Source organism: Chlamydotis macqueenii, chromosome 6, assembly GCF_036417535.1.
Source record: "Chlamydotis macqueenii isolate bChlMac1 chromosome 6, bChlMac1.mat, whole genome shotgun sequence".
Taxonomy (NCBI): Eukaryota; Metazoa; Chordata; class Aves; order Otidiformes; family Otididae; genus Chlamydotis; species Chlamydotis macqueenii.
In genome coordinates, this window is record NC_141561.1 from 39203040 (window position 1) to 39225083 (window position 22044).

A 22044-nucleotide genomic window follows, 5' to 3' on the forward strand; every position below is an offset into this window, starting at 1 on the left:
AGGAGTTCCAGGAAATTTAGAGGCCTGTAGGGGACAAAAGCTCTCCCTGTTAATTCTCCTTGAAATAAATAAAGGGAAGAAAAGCTTCATTTTTCTATCTGCAAGGTTAATTTTTTACCTCAGACTTGGTAAACAAGCGTTTTGTCTTTGCCCCCCGCTCATCGGCAGACTGTAAGCCTCTGCGAGAGGATTTTTCCACAGATGAAATTCCAGCAAGTATTTCTGCAAAAAAAAAAAAAAAAAAATTAATTGTCCTTACTGCACCACCTTGCACCGCAATGAGTTATCGCCTCACCCACACCTCATTTTTCACCTGGGGAGCTGGGTTTCCTCTCACTGAGGAGGCCACAGAGCACCCTGTGGAGGACCCACGCGTGTGCCCACCACCCACCCCGTCCCCCCACGGGGACATGTCCCCCCCCTCCTCACCCCAGCACTCCTGTTTCCATGGCTTTACTCACACATAGACACACTTCCCCCCCACCCCCCCGCCCCGGTCCTCCTTTCTCCGCCCCGCTCGGGCCGGCCCCTCAGGTTGCCACCCCCCCCCCGGTGCAGGGGGAGCCCAAATCCCGCCGGGCCGCCCCCGCTCGCCCCTTTCCGGCCTCGTCCCCGCCGCCATCGCGCACCCACCGACGGCGCCATGGCCGCCCGGCAGCAGCTCGGTAACGCGGGGGCGGTGAGGCCCCGGCACCCCGGCGTGGGCTGCGGCGGCGGCAACCGGTCGCGGCCGTTGGAGCGGTCGTGGGGGGGTGTGAGGGGTGAATTGGGGAGGCGGGGGGGGGGCTGCCCTCCCGGCGAAATGGCCGCCGGGCCGAGGCGTTTTTCTCGCTGAACAGTGCGGCCCCGGAAGGCGGGTGTAGTTTCCGTACCCGATCCGAGCTGGGCCCCGCCGCTGTGTGACGGAAGGGTTTGAATTCCTTGGGAGAGGGGCGGGAAGGGCGCTGAGGGGCTGTCCCGCCTCGGGAGCCCTGAGGAGCGGGGCCGCCGCCTCTTCCCGCCGTTTCCCTGCCGAGGCGGGAAAGCGTCAGGCCGTCAGGCCCGGCCCAGTCACCTCACATCAGGGGAGATTCACAACTTACAGAACTTACTGGCTTCAGGCTTCAGTCGCTTAATTCTGTTGTTTCTTTTCTCCGTTCCACTTTAAAATCCAAAATGTTTGTGCTCTTCCCACCTGCCAGCTTTACTCAGTGTCTCTGACAAGACCAGCCTGGTGGAATTCGCAAGGAGTCTGAACGCCCTTGGCCTGGGTTTAATCGCCTCTGGAGGAACAGCCAAATCCCTGAGAGATGCGGGCTTGCCTGTCAGGTACACACACTCTACATCTCCACCAAAACTGCTCTTTTGGGTCTTGAGGTTGCTTAAATTGTTTTCTCCGTCTGTGAGCAAAAAATTATGGAAACCTGCACTGAAAGTAAGTCTTCCCTTCCAAAAAAAAAAGCCAAAAAAAACCCCAACCTACCCCAAAGCAAACTTCAGAACTTTCTTGGCCAGAAGTTGGTTGAGTGAGGCCAAAGAGTGTTACTGTGCAGGTTGGCATGCACAGAGGTGACACCCGCAGAGATGTCAGGAGCATTGTGTTGGAGATGACGCCTTGTCTGCCCTGAGACTTTTTTTTTCCTCCATTGTCTTGAAATTCATAATCTTACCCTAGCGCTGCTCTTCACAGCCAGCTGATCTTTGCCTGGTCCTAGAACACAACTGACGTGTCAGGAATGTGTTGAAGCTCACTGGAGATCTTTTGTCGCAGATAATTTTCCCAGCACGATGGTCAGCTTTTTCAGACAGAGCCTTTAAGTGTCATGCATCCGCTCTTTGAGAAGGGACATATATGGTCACCATCTGTTTTGTCTCACAGTTCTGGGGAAATTTCTTTTTAGTTCCTTCCATGCTGTGATTAAAAAACATCTCCAGCCAAATAAAAATTGTTTCCGGTGCAATGGTGAAAAATCTGTCAATTATTTGGCAGGACAGGTGACTGCGACTCTGTTTTTGCTTCCAGTGAATGGAAGGCCACTGGGATGCATCAGCATGAACATACGCTGCCTCCAGAGCTCCCTGTCCTCCCTGTTATCCGCCTCTTGGTCATGCGCGTGACTTCTTTGCTTGGCAGTGCTATCAGTGAAGCCTGAAGCAAAGGATGGTCACGTTTCTCCTTCTCTTTCCAATTTATTGTTCCTTTACCATCATAAACAGTCACAGGGAGTGGTGAAACTTTAATGAAGGTTTTGGCTAAGCTGGGAAGAAGAGTACTGAGGTGTTGCTTCATTTGGGAATGGTCTTCCGTTCTCTATAAATCATGTTGACTTGGGATTGGGTTATCTTGGTTATTTCAGTTACTCAAGAAATAACCATACTGCTTAGTTGAGTGTGACCCATTAACTTTGTTTCCATTCATGGGAAAACCAACTGTTGCCTATTTTACATGTGGGGAGAAGCTGTAGTGAAATTTCTACGATTTTTTGGTTTGTGTCACTTACTAGAAAGCAGTGTCCTTGCTGTCTTCTGCCAGATGTAGCCTTTACGTAACATGTAGATCAACATCTTGGGAAGAGTGAGAGAGCATTAAACCAACGTTCTGGCAGTTTCTACTAATCCTTCTGCACCTCGCAGCATTTTGCTAACTACTTGACAGAAGCCAACCATAATAAAAACAGTCAGATCCATCTTAACATAGAATGTCTCATCCCAGAACTACTTCCTAGCCTCCTGTAAGAAGGATGCATCCCTAGCCAGTCACTTGGCGTAGGTTTTTCCTAGCAGTTTAGTAGTACACGTTCCACATAATTGTGTTCTTACTGAGATAGAAGGTGCTGAAGTTTAGAGGAATCACTCGTGTTTTCCCTCTACACTCCTCCTGTCATTGATGGAAAGGTGGTGATAGTTTTTTTAACGAATGGATCAAAACAAAGCTAAGTTTAATTCCCCTGCCACTTGCTGTCTTCAAAACTCCTAGGGTTTAAATCTTCCAGGAAAACCAACATTGCCAGCAGGTCTAAATTACTGTCCTGATGGGAATAATAAACATACAACCTATAGATTAAGTCAGTATGGCACATCTGTTTTGATGCTGTGCTTTCTTCTTGAGCAGAGATGTTTCGGACCTGACGGGGTTCCCCGAGATGTTAGGTGGACGTGTGAAAACCCTTCATCCTGCGGTCCATGCTGGTATGTTTCTGCTAATGTATTTTCAGTCTATAAGAGAAATTCATGGGCAGTGAGAGTGGGAAGAAGAGGTTGAAGATGTCTTTTTTTAAGGGTTGTGTGGAAGAACTGAGTAATGAAAGTAGATTTGCTCTAGCAGCAGCAGGAGAGGTGAAAAGAACAGCCAGTCACCTGCGTGCTTCTCTGAGTTCCTAGACTCAAGCCAGCTGCTCAGCTAAGAGGCACAGCCTCCATTGTTTCATAGGCTTTGAGTGTTGCTGGCTGATGAGTGGCAGGTGCCCTTTTTCTCTCTATGAAGTCCTTAATGACAGTTTTAGTGTTTTAAGATTAGCAACTGAATGCTTATAAATACATTTTTGAGGTTGCTGTTTTTGGAATGCTCTAGGGTTTAGTATTGGGGGAAAAAAACAAACCTTGTAAATATGGAATTTGAACAGCCAAAGAATCAATAAAATGGAATAGGGTAGAGGAGTAGTAGCTAATGACTGTTGTCTGAACTAGAATCAGAAAGTTTATGGTAAAAAGTGTCTGAGGAAAAGCACAATCTGAGGGAAAATGTTGAATTCGAAAAATGTTTGTTGGTGATTTAGTTCTTTTTTTCTTTTAGTAAAGATGTACTGTTTTTGTAACCAGGCATCTTGGCTCGCAATATTCCAGAAGATAATGCTGATATGAACAAACAGGATTTCAGCCTTGTAAGGTAAATGTTGGGTGACGTGATGCAATTCGTCAGTAATCAAAAGTGAACTTTGGAGACCAGTCAACACCGGTGAATGGAAGCAGCAGGGATTGTAACATCTGCACACCAGAAGTTCTGCAATTTCCTTATTTTTCCCTGCCAGGAGATACTATGATTTTAAAAATACAATTTTCTACAGTTGCATCTTCGTCACTTACAGTAAGAGAAAACTAAACCAAGAAAGTAACGTTGTAATTTCCATGGGGAACAGAGGTTTTAATTTCTTCTGGTTATCTGGGAGTTTTGCCACTTTACATTTAGCCAACGTTGGGCCACAGTAGCCCTCTGCAAAGTTGAATTCAGTGCTTTAGAAGCTGGTGTGTCTCCGCTCAGCTTGGCTCTGGGTGTCTGATCAGGTGACAATTCCCGATTTTGAAATACTTGCTTAGTAAATATACCCTTTGATATTTGCATAATGTTTACTGAGTTTCACCACATAAAGAGTAGACATGAAAAATGGGTCAGGAGCAGGCATTTGTACAGACAGAAACACACAGATAACAGACAAAAACTTACTTTCTGAGAGCCATCATGGGAACAAGTGAGCTGCAGCCAGAAATTGAAGTAACACAGTTTGTGCAGTAACATACCGAAGATTTTCTTCTGGTTTTGTTAGACTGTATTTACTCAGAGCGCTCACACAGAACAGTTTGGGACTGTGTTGAAGTAATTGGGTTTAACATCTAACTGGTGATTGTGAGCAACTGATTCTATGTCAGTGGGTAGCTCCTGGTTTAGAAATGAACGGCGGAACTGAACGCGGTACATTGTAGGTATAGCAGGGATGGGAGGTGTAGTTTGGCTCTGACGATTGGGCCAGAATGCATCTTAGCTTTTAAAATTACTTTTAAAAACTGATGTGCTTAGGATGGATGGATTTCCGGGCTGAATTTGAAAACCTGAAATTTAAAACCGCAGGAATCCTCGTAGGGGGCTCAGCGGTGCTGGCTCTTCAGAGTATGCTGCCTATTAAAGCAGGTTCTGCTGAATTGCAGGAAGAGTAACATGCCTTTACGTCAGTGACTTGTAGCGTGCTTGCATCCAGAGTAAGAATTTGAATTTGAGTTGTCTTAGGTAAAGGAGAAGGGGCTGATCCTCAGCAGGAGGATCTCTGCATAGTTGTATGAAATTTACATAGCCAGGTCAAGGTAAGAAACCTTGATTTCCACAGATAAAAGCATTAACAGTGTTAAAGTCCACGGATTCCTGATGGTTTGCAACAGGTCAGGAGCATGAATCATTTTGGGGAGAGGGAGTATTAGACATAGAACAGACAATAAAAGACATCATAGGAAATTTAGAGACAACAGGGGGTTCTGAAAAGCATGCTGAAAGCTGATCGTTGCTTCTGTTTGAGTTCATCACCGTGTGGAAACAAAGGAATATTAAAAGTTGGACACTATGCATCGCAGCATTTCGCTGCCAGTACTGGGCATACATTGGAGTTGGATACCTTCATACGTTCAGATCGAGAGAGTAAATTAATTTTCTTGGAGTAAAAACACTGTGAAGGTCAAAGCAGATACTTCCTTTCACTACAGTTCAAGTGGCATTGGTGGAGCGGGACAGGGCAAGTTATTACTTCATGCTTTCTGGAATACAGACTGCGGCTTCTTTCAGGTCAGATCAAGAAAATAATTCCAGTAAGGTCCAGTCTTCCCTTGAGAGGGGAAAGTCAGTCCTCTCATCTGCTTTCATGTGCCGCAGAGGCTTTATGGGATCCAGGCTGTGCACTTGGGTTTCGTATGCTGTTGGTATTTTAAAAGTTCAGAAGGTGATATGTAGGTCGTTTTCTGCTCTTGGAAGAGTTGTGGAAAACTAGGCTGTTTATGCTTTGTTTGCAGAGGCCCTTGCTTGGGGTGCTTATTCTCTTAGAAAAGTTGGCAGATGCCTGTTTTCAGTAGTGCCGAGAGTCTGCAGCAAAGCCCTTTGAGAGGGCTCCAGTTGTGCACCGGAATCCTAAACATCTTAAACGCAGGCCCATGTATTTAAAGAAACTCTTCCTTTTAGCTAACTTCTGAAAATTGTGGTTCTGCCCAGTGTAACATTGCTTAATGCACTGAGGTCAGTTTTGTTTTCTAATACGTGTAGTGTTTCACCATTGTACCGTCACTTGGCCTTTAGCTGGGCACCGCCGATTCTTAAGTCTTCAGGAGAAAGAAGCCGTGGCTACAGGACTTTATGTTGCTCCCTGGTCTGAGAGACAAGACCATAAAAACATTGGTAGTACCTTGTGTGTGCCAAGCCCAGTTGGGCCTTTTTATTTCTCCTTGAGTAACCCTGCTTTTCCCCTCAATCCTCAGAGTTGTGGTGTGTAACCTCTACCCCTTTGTGAAGACCGTATCTTCTCCAGATGTAACCGTACAAGAGGCAGTGGAAAAAATTGATATTGGTAAGTTAAAGGGAGAGCAAATCTGTTCTCCAGGCAGATTTGATGGTTCTGGTCTCTTAAGTGGTCTCAGGTCTTTTCTTTTTGTTTGGTTGCCTTGCACACCCATAAAGGAAGTCCGCTAAGGAGCGCAAGAGTTTCAAGGAGCAGGCTGAAAGCACAGCTGAGTAAACCTCATCGCTTTTAAGCAGACCTACCATTAAAATGCCAAATGGCTGTTGTAGCAGGCTGGCAAGCTGTGCTGCGTACGTGGACAAGTCACGCGCTGCCCGAAGGAAGGAGCCTGATGTACTGTGGAAGGCTGTGCTAGGAAAGGGTGGATGGAGCGTGCTTATTCCTGAAACACTGAGAGCAGATTAAACCACTTTTGCAGCCTCTGGCCGTGTAATAAAAATAAAAAACATGAGCTTTGGAGAGAAAAAGCTGAAAGTGCTCTGGGGATTGCCGAAAACTTGACTGCAGGAAGCCGTTACAAAGACAGGGATTGGTCTGCATACGTGGGACCTGAGTTTGGAAGCATGGGTGCCTGTATCATCAGCAGTTTTGCTCTTCCTGCTAGTTATTAACCCCAAAAGACTTGCCTCTCCTTCACTGCAGCATCTCTGCTTGGCAGCTTGTGAACAGTACAGGCACGGTTTTGTGCCGTGAGGTTGGATTGGGATTGAATTTTCTTGCAGTAGCTTAGTCCAAATGATGCCCAGCAGAGCTCTCTATTAAATGTTTTATGGAGTAATACTCTCTACATGTAGCAGTGCTAGCCTCTACTTTTCCTTTGCAACAGCCTAGTATCTTATATGATTTAAAGTGTAATAGCTGTGCAGAGTCAGATTTAAGGGGGGAAGTGTGGCACTTTATCTTCCACAGAGGACCTGGGTAGGATTCGTTAATATTTGCAGAGAGGTTTGGGAACCTCAGTTGCTTGGCAGCGTAGAAGTAAATCTTCCTACAGACCCCTCCCCAGCCCAGTGTTGCAGAGGATGGCGCTTAAGCGGTACGTGGAGACAGCCATCCTCTTCAGGATGTGGCTGTGCTGCTTAAGGTGTTCTTGCCCCACTTGCTCGCCGCAGCCCACGCATGCCCTGTTTTCTTGCCCCTGCAGCTCTGCCTGTGGCTGCAAAGGCCAGCCCACATGTGCCTTCAACAATGCATTGAGTCACGCACCAGCCACGTGCATTTTGAAGAGCGCTTTTACAGTCCCTTCTCCTTGCTGGAGAGAGAGAGGCACGTTCATGTGGCACAAATAATTGGTGCACATCCCTTCTTGGCTTCAGATGTAGCTCTCAGCAGTGCCAGGTCCGGAAGGGAAGCGCTTCATGCTTTCACGCTCCTCTTGCAGGAGGAGTTGCCTTGCTGCGGGCAGCTGCCAAGAACCATGCTCGCGTGACAGTTGTGTGTGACCCTGCAGACTACTCTGCAGTCGCTAAAGAGATGGCGACATCAAAGGACAAAGACACTTCCACGGAAACCAGGCGTCATCTGGCACTGAAGGTTGGTTGTACTTGCTTGCAGCGAAGGGCTAGGCCAGACTTGTTTGCCTTTCGCTCGTTCCCTTCTTTAAACACCAGTTCCTCTGTAAGTTGATGTTTGTAAGTTGACAGGTGTCCCCCATTCTGTCCCCAGGCTTTCACCCACACTGCTCAGTACGATGCAGCCATCTCTGACTACTTTAGGAAAGAGTACAGCAAGGGGGTGTCCCAGCTGCCCCTGAGGTACGGCATGAATCCTCACCAGAGTCCTGCGCAGCTCTACACGATGAGATCCAAACTTCCCCTGACAGGTGAGGCCTAGGCCGTGCTGGCCGAAAGGGAGCTGTGGGATGGCTAGGAAAGGAGGTGGTTGGGCATGTCTGCCAGTTGCCTTCAAAACTGAAATACCATCTTGTACCTTAGTCCAAGGGATGGCCTTTCCTTTCTTTGATGATTTTGAGCAGCGGTTTATTACCGTAGTTTTCCAGAGTGCTGCTTCTGCCAGTGGTGGCAGAGGGAAGGGATACTAGGCTTACTCGCAAGAATTTGGGACAGGTTTGATGTCTCTCTGCCGTTTTACAGAGTGTGCCACTCATCACAGCATTGCTGCAGTGAGGGAAACCTCTGTTTTGGAGAGAAAGAAAGTCTGGCTACTCTTGTTCTTGAGATGGCTTTCAGTATTGGTGAAAACCAGCTCTTCCTTGTGTACAGGCATTGTCCTGTTGAGCAGACAGTGGAGCTTTGTATTGCAGAATTTCCTTTCTTCAATTCTAGGATCTCTTGGGAAGCTTTTCCACACCTGCACTGGAAGTTGATTTGCTTGCAAGTCTGGCTCCCAGTATGGCAGCAGAGCAACACTGTGTTCCCTTGTTCTGACCGTGAACTGTTGCTAAAATGATCTTTTCCTCTTATCTCCTGAAATGTATTGTATTTGCACCTCCTCAGTCTCAAGCCTGTGCATTCCTCCCAAGTCACTGGAGCTTTCCACTTATCCAGTTGCTGAGGAGCTAGGATCATTTAACAACAACAATTTGTAGTGATTTCAGTTCTTGGTGGGAGAAATCTCTTCTAGTTGCTCTCCAGACTCTGGGAAGAGGGGTCTGCCTGCTTTAAGGTATCTATTTGTGTGCTGGTTTTGCAGTTGTGAATGGCTCTCCAGGGTTTATCAACCTGTGTGATGCTCTCAATGCCTGGCAGCTGGTGAAGGAACTCAAGCAGGCACTGGGCATTCCTGCTGCCGCCTCCTTCAAGCACGTCAGTCCTGCAGGTAGGGTGGCTCCTTGTTCCCGTGCTTTTCTCTCTGAACACAGCCCAGCTTTTGGCAGGCGCTGTCAGTGGTGTATCTGTGTCCCTTTCCCTGGCCCTTTGGGGCAGGGACCAGGGAGACGTTGTGGGTTCTGGTTGGAGTGCCCTGGCTTGTGTTTCCCACTAGGTGCTGCTGTTGGAATACCTCTCAGCGAAGAGGAGGCCCAAGTCTGCATGGTGCACGACTTCCACAAGACCTTAACACCCTTAGCATCTGCCTACGCGCGAAGCAGAGGTGAGAAGCCCGGGAATAAACTCTTCCCTTTGCGCTGTGCTCACCTGTAGGGTTTATCTCCGTAAGGATCTGACCAAATGAACTGACTCCCCATCAAAAATTGCGCTCCAAGTGAGCAGACCTTGTGTGTTATATCAAAGACGCTAAAACCATCTTGGATTCTGTTCCTTGATGTATATAGGAAATCTGTGAAGATCTTTAAATTTGATTTCAGTGTGTACATACACGCACACGTATAAATCTGAGGAGTTCTGGCTAAAGAATGGATAAATAAATAGCTGTTGCTGGTAGCACACTCAGGTTTCCGCTGCATATGGGGTGCTTGGGAATACTTGAGTAGAAATATTTGTGCTTCAGAGCTCACAAAAAAAAAGCTAAAAAATAAGTAAATAAAAATAGCTTCCTCTGCTCAGCTGAGATACTTCACTAATTCCCTTGTTTTTCGTGGCATTCCTAGAAAATCTGCACAGATTATAGAAAACAAAACAAACTCACTTGGTAAGGGGCGCACTGCCTTGGGTTCGTTTTTCGCAACTTTAAAGACCACCTTTGAACGTTGCCCTCAGCAAACCGTTGCGTAATTGCTAGAAAAATAAACCTTCAGAACGGCAGGGACAGAAGTATTGACCTTGCTAAGCAGTACAGCATCTGTAACAGGAGCTGAGCGCTATTAATTGTTCACCTTAGCTGTGCCATTAAGCATAGCATAAGCATGTGTTTGAAGTAGGATTTTTCATCCTTGTTGCTCTTATATGGCCCTTTTTTTTTTTTGCTGTGGGATTAAATTGTTAGCTGTCATGAAAATAGACAGGATTGTAGGAGCAAAGAGTTTTCTTTATATTATTCCTTAGTTTGATAAGTTACTGAAAATATGATTTTGCAGGCGCTGATCGGATGTCTTCTTTCGGTGACTTCATTGCCCTGTCTGATATCTGCGATGTGGCTACTGCCAAGATTATTTCTAGAGAGGTTGGTTAAACAGCAGCAAACCGTTTGATTGTAAAAAAGAGAATCACACTAGATGGAGTCATTGGTTTGTAACAGCCTTTCTGTTTGAATTTGAACCGTTTTGCTGAAGACTATTTATTGGTCCATTTGTGTAATTCTGTATCTGGAGTGCAGAATTTACACCTATCTTTTGATGCATGTTTCCTCCTACCAGTTAAAGCCTGGCTGTGTGGGAGAGCCTGTGAAATGGCAGTGCTTGAAGTGCTGCTTTGCAAGAGATGATTGCAAACCTCTGCCTCCGCGTAGCCCTCCGGAAGGGAACTCTGGTTAAGCTGTTACAAGTCACGGCTTTAATTGGAACAATAGAGGAGCAGAGAGCTGGTGGTCAGCCTCTCGTCCGCGGCAGGAATGTGGATGTAGATTGCTACCTGCCAGCTGATACAGTCATGTGTAGGCTCAGCCTCTTCCCTGTCTCCGCTTTTTACTTGGCTGTGTAACTGGGGAGTTAAAAGCTTTACCAAATGTGTTCATCCCGTTACACGTTGCTTACGATTTTTTTGAGAGGGGGAAGGCACAATGCAAAGGGCTGTCTGGTACGTGTGAGGCTTCTTTTCAAACAAGCGAATGAGCACGTTTGGCAGGTTTGCGAGGATAACATTTGGTGTACTATTACTTAAACACAAAACAAAACAAAAAACCAAAACAAACCACCCACATTGTAGGATAAGGATGTGAAAGGTGTATATCACTTCATGGCACTGCTGAATGTAAACTCTTCTCAATTTCAGTGCTGTTAACAGCGCTTTTGCCAATTTTTTTTTTTGTCTCGTCAGGAGTGTCACCGTTGAAATAAGGGTTTATTTTTTTTAAGCCATGTGTACTGTTAGGGCTGAGAAGTGAGGATGTTGTACACGAGCTGATATTAGTTATTAGTTCCGTTCTGTTTCAAGTGATAACTCCTGCTAAAAGCTTATAGTGCTCCGCTGTTTTGAGGACTGAAATCAATATTCTAACGTTGCCTTTGGTACTGCATGGTACAGACAGACCCCAAGAGATGTGCCTTCAGTGCCTTCCTGGAGATGGCAGGTGGAGTTTTCAGTATTAGCTCCGTTTGTTTTTTTTTTTTTTTTTTTTTTTTTTTCTTCCTTCTTTTCCCCACATGGGAGCTGAAATCTGTGTCTGTTGCAGGTATCTGATGGTGTGGTAGCTCCTGGCTATGAGGAAGAAGCTCTCAAAATTCTCGCCAAAAAGAAGAATGGTGGTTACTGTGTCCTTCAGGTTTGTACTCCGGCTCCACTATAACCCCCGTCTGCTCTTCCCATACCTGTTTTTCACAGACATTAGCATCCAAATAGCTGGGGGGCTAATCCAGGCTCCTCTGCAGTGTATGGAAGTGTTCCCTCTGGGTCTGTAGGGATTCCTGTACAAGCTGGAATTCCACCAGCGGTGTTGTGGTCATGTTTAGCCTACACTCTGCCTAGAGCAGAGTATTTTCCTAATACCTTCCTCGGCTTTCCAAGTGATGTGGCTTTTTGAAGTGATGTGGATTTAAAATAATTACATCTATGAACCAGCAAGAGTACTTGAAAGAAACAGAATTTCTGTGCTCTTTCCACTCTTTGCCAGCTTTCCTCTCACTTTTGCTGAATTTGTTTCCCCCCTGAATTCTTTCTATCTAAGATACAGTGCCTCAGTGATGATGGCAGTGAGAAGCACGTGTAGTATATCGCTGGGGGAAGCCTTGTCTGGGCACGCGGTGTTTGTCGGGCAATCTTTAGCACAGTGAGTGCTGAAGGCAGCAGCACAGGAGGAGTTTGGAGCTGGGATGACGCACCTTTACATACTGAGACCAGGATGCTTGTCCAGGAATATCAGGATAGCGTGGTCAAGGCAGCGCCAGGTTGCCTTCCTAGTACCTGCAGTGATTGTTGGGACTTCAAAATCATCCAGTTTTGGTGAACGTGACTAACGGATTACATAATGCTTTTAGAGCAGCCAGACAGGTCCTATTTCTGCCTGACTCTGAGAGACAAATGAGCAGAGAACTTTACTACAGCATTACAAAAAGAAAATTCCAAGGCTTAGCTGCAGTTACAATTGTAGTCTTACTGCCAGGGGAGCTGTAGGAGATGGCTCAGGAGCTTCAGGCAAGAAAGAATGAAATTGCAGACAATCTAGGCAGCTGATTACCTCCTGAATTCAATTAGCTTTGCAAGGATGAGGTCATATTGGTTAAGCCTGTATCTTCAGGGCCTGTCTGCAGAGGGATGCGAAGGAAAGTAGATCTGACAAATTTAAATGGATTAAGGAAACCACACAAAGTGTGCGCACACTCCTGTTTGGAGCTGGTAGTCTTAATCTGGTTTACGTCTTGTCTCAATAACCTGGACTGGGGCTACCAGATTTCTAAAGGAGCCCGTGCATGGGTAGACTGAGTGCAGTTTAACAGTTCCATTTAACTTTACCCCCTCCACTGGTGTGAATTAACAGTGCTGCGTGCTTGTTTGGAGATGTGCCCCAAGAGAGCGCGTCTCTGGAAATAATGGTGTTCCCTGTTTTCTGTCCAAGAGGGTTGGAGTTGTACCTTGAGGCATGTATGAAGCAATCCAAAATGTTTCTACCTTCCTGTGGAAGACTGGAAGACTCTTTGCTGTGGATGTTTTTCCCTTTCTGTGAAAGACTAGAAGACTTTGTAGATTTTTGTGGCTCACAAATGGACATTTGTATATAAGCATCCGTACTGCATTACCTCTCTTTGCCCTGTGAATGTTGCTTCGTGCTCCTGAAACCTTGCTGCTCCAGTTAATTCTAATTATCATTGCTCTCTACAAACAGTTCACTTCTTTCAGATTCTTTAGATAATGTCTTTTAACCTAAGCTGTTGCTGGATGTTGGCGTTGAATTGCTCTAAAAGTGTTTTATTGGCCTATCCTGTGGCTTTTAGATGGATCCCCATTATGAGCCAGACGATAACGAGGTTCGAACCCTCTATGGATTGCATCTCATGCAGAAGAGGAACAATGCAGTCATCGACCGGTCATTGTTCAAGAACATTGTTACAAAGAATAAAAGCGTAAGTGTCAGAAGATAAATGAGCTTAAAGACCGGTGGAGTGAACTGGTGTGCTTTCATCAAGGAAGTGGTCACCGTTCTATTTTAAGAGCTCTTAAAATATTTTAATGAGATACAACTGGCTTTCAACAGAACAATGCAGCAGACTTTCTGGACCAAATATACTTGGGTAAATCAGGGTAGTTTGCCTTTGTTTTAATTCTTTGCATAAACAAGAGGAGCTGAACCTTGCCCTTCATCTCCAACTACCGAAATATTTGTATTTCTTATAAATAAGCAGCTACCATGTGTATTTTCTTGTGGCGAGACAGCCATGTGCTAAGGATCCATTGTGATCTCATTCTGACTCACTGTTTACTTCTCCCCTTTGTGTATAACGTGTTGTATAAACTCCAGCCGTGCTGATATTGCTCATCATTTAGAGTTCACGTCATCAGAAAGTTTGCAGTTGTTTCTTTGTATCTGATCTTGTTCTCATTAAAAAAACAGATGTTAATGAGCACGTGATTAGTCATGGGCTCAGGAGCAAGTTCAGACACTGAGGTAATAAAAATCATTTTAATAAATTAGTAATGGAACGGGCTTAAAATAATACTTAATGCAGATATCAGGAGCTGTTACTATTATTGTGGTCCTGTGCGTAATTACTTAGATTTTTGCCCGTGAGCACATCTGATGACACGTACAGAAGTCTGCAGGCTCAGGGCTGGTGATAGAGCCCTCCTGACCTGGTGGTAAGGTTGAGTCTTACCCCTACCAGCTATGAAATTAGCTGCCAAACCAATCGTTTCCAGTTTTTAATCTAAACAAAATTTGCTGGTAATGGAACGAACCAGGATATTTTAGTTATCTTGTTTTCCCTGTCGATGATACAGTACTGGTGATGGCTGTGGGGGTTTGCAGGTCACTTGCCAGTTGGCTAGTCATGGTTATTAGGATGGGCCGTTGACGATGGCGTTTCGTTTCAGCTGCCCGAATCTGCTGTCCGTGACCTGATTGTGGCCAGCATCGCTGTCAAATACACCCAGTCCAATTCTGTTTGCTACGCCAAGGATGGGCAGGTAACCAAATCAGGCAGCTCTGTGGAGCATGCTTTCGCAGGCAAGCTGGTCAGAGAGTGCTTTTGTCAGGCTTGAGTTTTAAAATCTTCTAGCATCCAGGAAGCTGTTGAACAGGTACAGACAAACTGCCCTAGACAGCACCATGCAGCTAAACCTGTGTTTCTCAAAAGGCTGCTACAAAACCTCACTGTAATTTTTTCATGGTAATGACGGGGCTGGCTCTTTCAATGACAGGGTTGGAAAAGCTCTTACATGCTTCTGCAAATTTGGCCTTGAGTAATTTCTAGCTACTCTGTCCTTTTATACCATTTTTCAGGGCATGTGCGTATGCTGTAGTCTGTACGGAGCCTTAGGAAATGACAGTAGTTTTCCCAGCTGGATTCAGACTGTCCAAATGGCTCTTAGTTTTATTTTCACTTTTTATGTTAGAAAGATGGGATGTGCTTTCTTTTTCCCCCTTTGGGGCATTCTCCCTGGTTTGTTTTTTTTTTTTTTTTTAAAGCTTATGATGGGATTTGCAGAGGCATTATCGAATGTGTTGCTGAGATATGAATCTTGAATTTTAAAAAAAAAGCCTTTCTTTCCAAATTATCACTAAAATCAGCTTAAATCAGTTATCCAAAAGTTGTTGTAAATGTATTAAATATTGTATTTTTGCTCAGCGGCTCGTTCTCATAATGCTGTTGTTTTACCATGGAGAGTAGAGAACTAGCTACTATTCCATAGGCCTGGATTATTTTAAAAAAATACAGAAGAAAAAGACAAAGAATGTTTTTGATCTTGAGCTTTAGCGCATCATAAATCAGCAAAATTGATCAAGCAGTGTCCCCTACAGGTACAGACCGTGAACGAACTGCAGTGCTGTGTCTTTTTTTGTGTTGGTAGCATCTGCGTTTGTCAGATTGTTGGTACAGCCCGAAAACATTGCTCCGCTCTCTCTCAGTACTTTCTGGTGTCACGTGCTGTATGGTTCTTGAAACCGTGTCTCTGGAGACCTGGTATTTTACTTTTACTCAGCTTTGGGTTGTTTTCTTGCTTTTTAAATGGTTCTTTGTCCTCGAGAGCGTTAGTTCTCCTAGCCCCAGAACAAAGGTGTCACTATCTTTGCTGCTTTTCCCCTATTATAGCAGCAATTTCCCCAGTGCTTTTGCAAGTCTGGACTTAACGTGGTGCTGCAGATGTTTCCGAAATGTGTGTGGTAACGCATGTACCATATGGAAGGGAGACGGCGTGAGGGAGGAGGGAAAAGCAGTGTGGGCAGGCAGGTATTTAACCGGCTGGGCTTCAGTGAGGCTTTGCACGCTTGCAGGCATGTATTTTAATTAAATATAAATGCGTGTCGTCTTGGTTTGTTGTGTGTGTGACAGGGAAGGCCAAGATCAGAGGTGAAGGTCAAACAGCGAAGGTCAGCAGCCGTTACAAATTACTTGCTCAATGAGCTGCTGAAATTGTGTTGGGTTCTTCAAATCCAAGCTTAATGTCTTCCTAAGGAGACTCATTACAGTCCAAGAAAGAGCAGTGTGGCGTTGCTATAGGCAGTGAGGGAGAAGCTTCTGGTTTTAAAACCTCAAACAGCTGGGGAAGGAAATAAGATCTGCTGAAAACCAGTCTTACTGGTTCAGATTCTAGCTAGATTCTAGCTAGCTCAGATTCTTCGTGGTGGTGCTGTGCAGAACTAACTGGTCCTCTCACCTACCAAGATACAGCATCAGATGTATACAGTGATCTGTGCGTGCAAACCAGAAAGCAGCACAAATCCGGAACCAGAGGTGGAAAGTAACTTCCAGATTGTTACACTTAAAATGTTTTTCCAGGATCTGACTTGGTTTGGGTTACATAAGCCAAGCCTGGAAAATCTAGCGTGCTTTCGCTTCTGTTGCTTTTGGTTTTCCAGGGGTTCTTTCAGCCTCGCCGCATCTCTGTTTCCCAGCAAAACTCTTGTGTATCAGACATCCAGACCGTTTCTGACAGCTTGGCTTCGTTGGGTTTGTGAGCGGATTTGCCACTCCAGCAAGGGCTGGTGGTTGTGCTGATAAGTCCTAGGAGAGCGTAGAGTATGGACTTGAGTGTCACTTAATTTGCAGGAAGCCAGCTGCCAGTAATAATTCAGAACATGTTTAGGGTTTCTGTTTTCACTCATTATTCGGGGTAAATCTGAGTAAATCCAGGCCAATGTGGATCATTTTGCGAGGATCCTTTGGGCACTATCCATCTCATCCACTCTGTCCTGCGCAGTATTCCAGCCGGGGGGCACGTTTGGCTCTCCCGCGAGCGAAAGTGGTGCGGCTGAGTAGTTCTCAGTTTCCACGCAAGGTTTTTTTTATTAAGTGATTTTTCTACTCACTCTTGTATTACTATGTCCTTTCCCTCCTCACACTTAACAGGCTCTGCTTAAGCACTTTTTGATTCCCAGGAAATTAAACTCTGAAGTAAACATAATAAACTAGGAACTTCCTTCTAGAACAATGTGGGCTCATTGAAGAAGACGCAGAGAAGCAGCTCGTGTATTTTCCTGCGTGTTAAGCTATTGTAAAAACAGTTCCATGTGTTGCAGATGCCGTCTCTGTAGCTGTGGGGATGCCTGTGAAGAGCTTACAGGGCACATCGCTTTAACTCAAGTACAAAGTTCTTGCCATTTCAGAGGTTTTGAATATGAGCCAGTTATGCATCTTTTGACAACGTTTAGGTCACAAAAAAAAAGTAAGATACTTGGAGTAGCTCACAGAAAGGAGGAAAACATACTTTTTGAGAAGGGTGATTGGGTGCTGGCAGGTAGAGCTGGACTTCTGGTGTGTGCCCATGAAGGAGCGGTGTGCGTTTGGGGCTGCGCTGGCCTGGAAACACTCCAGTACCATTGCCCTCGCTGGCTGAAGGCCAGGGCTCGCAGCAGACTAGCCAGGTTCGTCACAGGAGAGCAAGGCCACAGCTCGCAAGTACGTGATGAAGATGAGGCACCAGTGTGGCTGGGAGAGGACAGAGGACACTGCACTTCTGGCACATGACATCACGTTTTTTAGAAAACTGGGAATGTTTTGTGGTGTTTTGGCCCCTGCTAGCAGCAGTCTGACCCGTACTCTCTACCATCTGCACCCCCAGCGAAGAATTTCTGCCTTAGCCTACCCTGGCTTGCTAGGCCCACTGCTAAGGGCTGGGTGACAGTTAATGGTGTGCACGTAGGACTATTTTAAGCCCTCCTCTGTCTAGGGAGAGGGGGAAAACCTCTATGGAAGAAAAGATACACCTATGCGCAGTGGGCGTTGAGCTCCCTTGAGATGCAGGGTCCCCTGCAAGTTTGAACCTTGAACAGGGCAGGCCTGAGAGCAGAGGCTGGACATCAGGAGTGTTTGTGGGGGTGAAGGTGTCACCAAACCATGAGAAATTTTGTATCTATTTAGTATTTATGATAATACTAATATCCTTGTAGGTTTATCAAGCACTGATGACTTCAGTTCTAGCTGAGCAGATGATATTAGATAGCCCAAGTCTTTCATTTGTTCCTTGGGGGAATAGTATCCAGCAGCATGTTTTATGGTTCTGGTAAGAGGTGAAGTCACTGTGTCTTGATGAACGAGAAGACAAATGATTCATCCCTTTGAGGGCAGCCTTTGAGTTATAGCTTTACCATCTGTTTCAGCATGAGCTGGAAACTCCGAGGCACTGGCCAGAACCGCTAGCCTCAACACAGTGTCCCTGGAGCAGCCCCCCGTGCGAACGGGCTGGTGAACAGTTCAGCTGTGGCTTCATAGGAGGAGGAAATTATGGGAGAGAGACTTGTTTTCTGTCAGATCACCAGTTTGAAATGGCTGGAGCTCTCTTTGGAAAGCAGGACTCACAGCTCCGAAAGCCATGGAGAAGAGTTACCAGCCCGAGTTTGCCCGTGGTGGCTGGGTCTGGCCTTGGTGTGCCTGGCGTAGTGTCACGGCAGAGGCAGAGCTGAGGGACAGCAGACAGGACCTCAGCCCAGGCCCTTGCGCTCGCCAGTTGTGACTGCAGGAGATGATGAAGCAGGGGTGGTTCTGCCAGCGTCGTAACCAAGATGTCCCCAGGAAATGTGTTGGTAGCTCCAGGGCCTCGATAATTCCTGGGATGTGATGGTCCTACTGAGCAGCCTTCCTGACAGAGCAGTGGATTGACTTTTTTACCAGCCGTGACAAACTGCCCTGTAAACCACCGCAGCGCACAGGTGATCTGTTTAAGCTGGGCATGCCTGGCCCACCAGGAAAGCTGACGGTGTTTGGGTGAGCCGGGCTCAGAGTTTAATCCTCTAACCCCAATGCGCTTTCCAAGAACAGGTAGGCAGCCTACCGTCTCTTAGCAGCCACATTTCCTTCTCCAACCACCAGGATTTTGTTTTGCCTTAAACAAAAGCCATAATTGTATCCCTCTCCTGAGGTTAACGGTTTGACTCTGATGGCTGGGGCTGTGTTACTTAGAACATCGTGTCCTCAGAGTGATTGTCGGCTCAGCAGAGCCGTGGAAGTGAGCAGTGCAAAGAGCTGTGCCTGTAACCAATTTACAGGATTGGGGATGCAGGTATTTGCGAAGTTTTCCTCGCTGATTACCTACACTCTTTCTCTCCTTCAGTGAGGAGCAGCTCATTTGTGGTAGGTCTTTCCAAAATTGCTTGGCTGGAATGCAGCTCTGATTGCGATCTCTGCGCAGCGAGGCGGTGATTGTGCTTTGTATCTATACGCTTCAGGTCATAGGTATTGGAGCCGGCCAGCAGTCCCGCATCCACTGCACGCGTCTGGCGGGGGACAAGGCAAACAACTGGTGGCTGCGGCACCACCCACGCGTGCTCTCCATGAAGTTCAAAGCGGGTGTGAAGAGAGCGGAGATCTCCAACGCCATCGATCAGTACGTCACCGGGACCATTGGTGAGGTAAGGGCTGGCTGAGGGCTTTCCCTGGAGAGTCCGGCTTCTGCGAAACAAAGCTACAGCTACTGCTTGAAATACCAGCTGTGCGAGGCAAGGCTTCCTGCTGCCTGGGTCTTTTTTCCTCCACCTCGGTTGTTCTTCCAGCCGAAGTCCTTCCATAGCTCACTTCAGAGTTGGTCATTTTCCTCTGGCGTAAAATGAGACCCTTAACATTTCCGCCTCCTGCCTATACCGAGCTGCTTCTGTGCTGGCTCCGTGCTGAGACATTTGTAAGGACTTAGGCAAGTCCTTACAAAGGGCAAAGCCTTGAATTTGTAAGGACTTCAGGCAAGAGGTTGGTTACCGCTTTTGGAACTGCTCAGCCTTTCTAAAGTTAGTGATCTCCGTTAAGACAGCAGATGCCAGCCACCTTTAAATCCACGTGAGTCACCAAGTTCCCTCGGTGCCCCTGAAGGTCTGGAGCCACCCAACAGGGAGCTGTGGATACCAGGAGCTGGATGTTTTGCCTATGGCTTGACGTGTCCACAGATATTCTCTACAAGAAGCTGCTATGCTGGCTCTCAGACTGTCAAAGCCAGAGGTGATGGGTGCACTGGCAGGATTGGGTGTTCAGGTATCACTTAAGCCTGGCCTGAGCTTTGCGCCTGGGTGTGAGTACGGTGCCGTTTCCTCCTGTGCCATTTTGGCTTCTGAGAGTCCCCCTGACCTCCCTGCTACAAGCAATAGCGAGACCAGTAAATACTATCTCCTTTTTAAGTATAAAAGCCAAGAGCTGGATTGGGGACCTCGTGAATCATCTCCGCGAGCGGTCGGTTGTTTAAGGGGATAAGAACTGAAGCAGTTGCCGTTTCGGAAGGTGAATCATAAACCAAGCTGCTGTTTGTCGTGCGTGAAGTCATCTGCTGGATCCTGTTTGCATGTGCTGGCATTTGCGCAGGGCAGCGTGCTGCAGGCGGGCCAAGCAGAGCATCTTGGAATTAAAGGGAGGGGGGAGAAGGAATCCCTCAAGCCGTGGGGTGAGGAGGGGGAAGGGAAGGATGCAAAAAGAGCTGATGGTGGTAATGTGTTCTCACCACCGCTTGAGATTTTAAAATCCCTGGTAGGGAATTCCCAGCAGCAGAGCTGGGTGTCGGAGGGATTTGTCGTCCCTCATCCTGTGCTCCCGGCAGGGGATTGCCAGGGGTCCGTGCTTTGGGGCTGAGCTTGGCCCTTTTTCCTCCCCCAGGACGAAGACCTGGTGAAATGGCAGGCGATGTTCGAAGAGGTGCCTGCGCAGTTAACGGAAGCGGAGAAGAAGCAGTGGATTGCCAAGCTGACTGCCGTCTCCCTCAGCTCCGACGCGTTCTTCCCTTTTAGGGATAACGTCGACAGAGCTAAACGGGTAAGGTCGTGGCGGGGCCAGGATGTCAGGGTGGCTCCAAAGAAACGTCTGCGCAGCCTGGGCTTTTCCTTTGAATTTTGTGCACGCGGCGGAGGAATGTCTCTGCTCTGCACTGCTGGCTAGAACAGCGCATCCTGAGAAGGATGTTTCTTGTGGTTACTGGTCTCACGTGGACAGAAATTACCCAGCCGTGGCTCTGTTGGTTGGCTTGGGATGAACAGAGGATGAAAGTTGATTAAACTGTTTAAGAGTATCAAGACAAGGCCCGTTACTTCCAGAGGAACCATTTTACTCTTTATTTCTGAGCTGTGGAGAGAGCTGACTGCTCAATGGAACTCCCCTGGGAATGGCTTTGGTCAATGGAAGCCTTTGTTTGTTCAGCGTGGGGTGTGGATGAAGGACTGGGGCTGCCAGCTCCTTTTCAGGGTGATTTTAGTTTTTTCCTTCCTCTCATCCTTCCGCTTATCTCTGTTCCTTCAGAGCGGAGTCCAGTTCATCGCTGCCCCATCTGGCTCGGCCGCCGACGAGGTGGTGATCGAAGCTTGCAATGAGCTGGGGATAACTCTCATTCACACCAATCTGCGGCTGTTCCATCACTGAGGCTGCCCGCCGTCCCGCTTCGGTCGCAGTCTCACCAGCAGCAGCGACTGGGATATCACCAGCTGAACTGGGAGGCAGCCACCCTCTGTGCGTAGCAAGCGTTTTGTCAGAGTTCTAACGGAGAATGGAGGCGCAAGAAGTTGGCCTCCAGTGTAGAAAATCAGTCTCTCTTGCAAATAAACACACGGTTCTTAGCTATGTGGAGTCCGTAGTCTTTGCGTCATCCAAATACTGCATCCTCAGGAAAAAGGTTTATTTTTGAGGTAAGTTTTACGGTCCAGACTTCACTAATTCATGAAAAGGTCTAGGGAATGATATGAAAGCCTGGCTTATGCTCAACTTCTTAATGAATTGATAAAAATCTGGGTTGTAAACTGAACTTGGGTCCTTCCTGCAAGGTGATTTTGGGTTTTGTGCTCCGTATCCCGCCCCAGACACGCGCTGCGGGCTGCGAGGCGGTGTCAGGTGGCTTTCTCCGAGGTAAAAGACTCATTCCTGCGAGTCAGGGGTGCTGTTCTCATACCGGGGAGTTCAGTTTGGAGTTCACAGGCAGGCAGCTGGGAAGCATCTTGCCTGAAGGCACTTCCCTTCTCCACTGTGCGCAATTTGCGTTAAGCAGGTTTGAACTCTGATTAGAAAAACAAAGTGAAAATCTGGAGCACAGCGAGATGAATAAAGTAACAGCCCAGACACGTGTTTTTTTTTTTTTTTTCTGGCCATCACTGTGACCGTTTCAAAGGGATTTTTTTTTTTTTTTTTTTTTTTTCTTGTTCCATTTTAGAAAATCTGTTCAGTTTTGGCAAG

The 22044-nt window shown here is 46.8% G+C and overlaps 1 protein-coding gene across 1 annotated transcript; it reads left to right on the forward strand.

The window, feature by feature from the left end:
- The first annotated feature begins 572 nt into the window (after positions 1 to 572).
- ATIC (5-aminoimidazole-4-carboxamide ribonucleotide formyltransferase/IMP cyclohydrolase) lies at positions 573 to 21438 on the forward strand. The gene is made up of 16 exons (XM_086751109.1): positions 573 to 665; positions 1182 to 1308; positions 3092 to 3168; positions 3799 to 3865; positions 6208 to 6296; positions 7630 to 7781; positions 7914 to 8070; positions 8901 to 9026; positions 9192 to 9299; positions 10183 to 10268; positions 11436 to 11525; positions 13192 to 13320; positions 14288 to 14380; positions 19080 to 19262; positions 20485 to 20640; positions 21121 to 21438. Exons 1-16 carry the CDS (start codon positions 644 to 646, stop codon positions 21238 to 21240), a joined length of 1782 nt encoding a protein of 593 aa, XP_086607235.1. The 5' UTR covers positions 573 to 643; the 3' UTR covers positions 21241 to 21438.
- The last annotated feature ends 606 nt before the right edge of the window (positions 21439 to 22044 follow it).

Excerpts from the sequence above, each read along its gene's own strand:
- ATIC (XM_086751109.1), top strand. The coding sequence starts at position 644 with ATGGCCGCCCGGCAGCAGCTCG. Across the intron at positions 11,526-13,191 it reads GTGGTTACTGTGTCCTTCAG|ATGGATCCCCATTATGAGCC; the intron begins GTTTGTACTCCG and ends TGTGGCTTTTAG. Across the intron at positions 13,321-14,287 it reads TTGTTACAAAGAATAAAAGC|CTGCCCGAATCTGCTGTCCG; the intron begins GTAAGTGTCAGA and ends GTTTCGTTTCAG.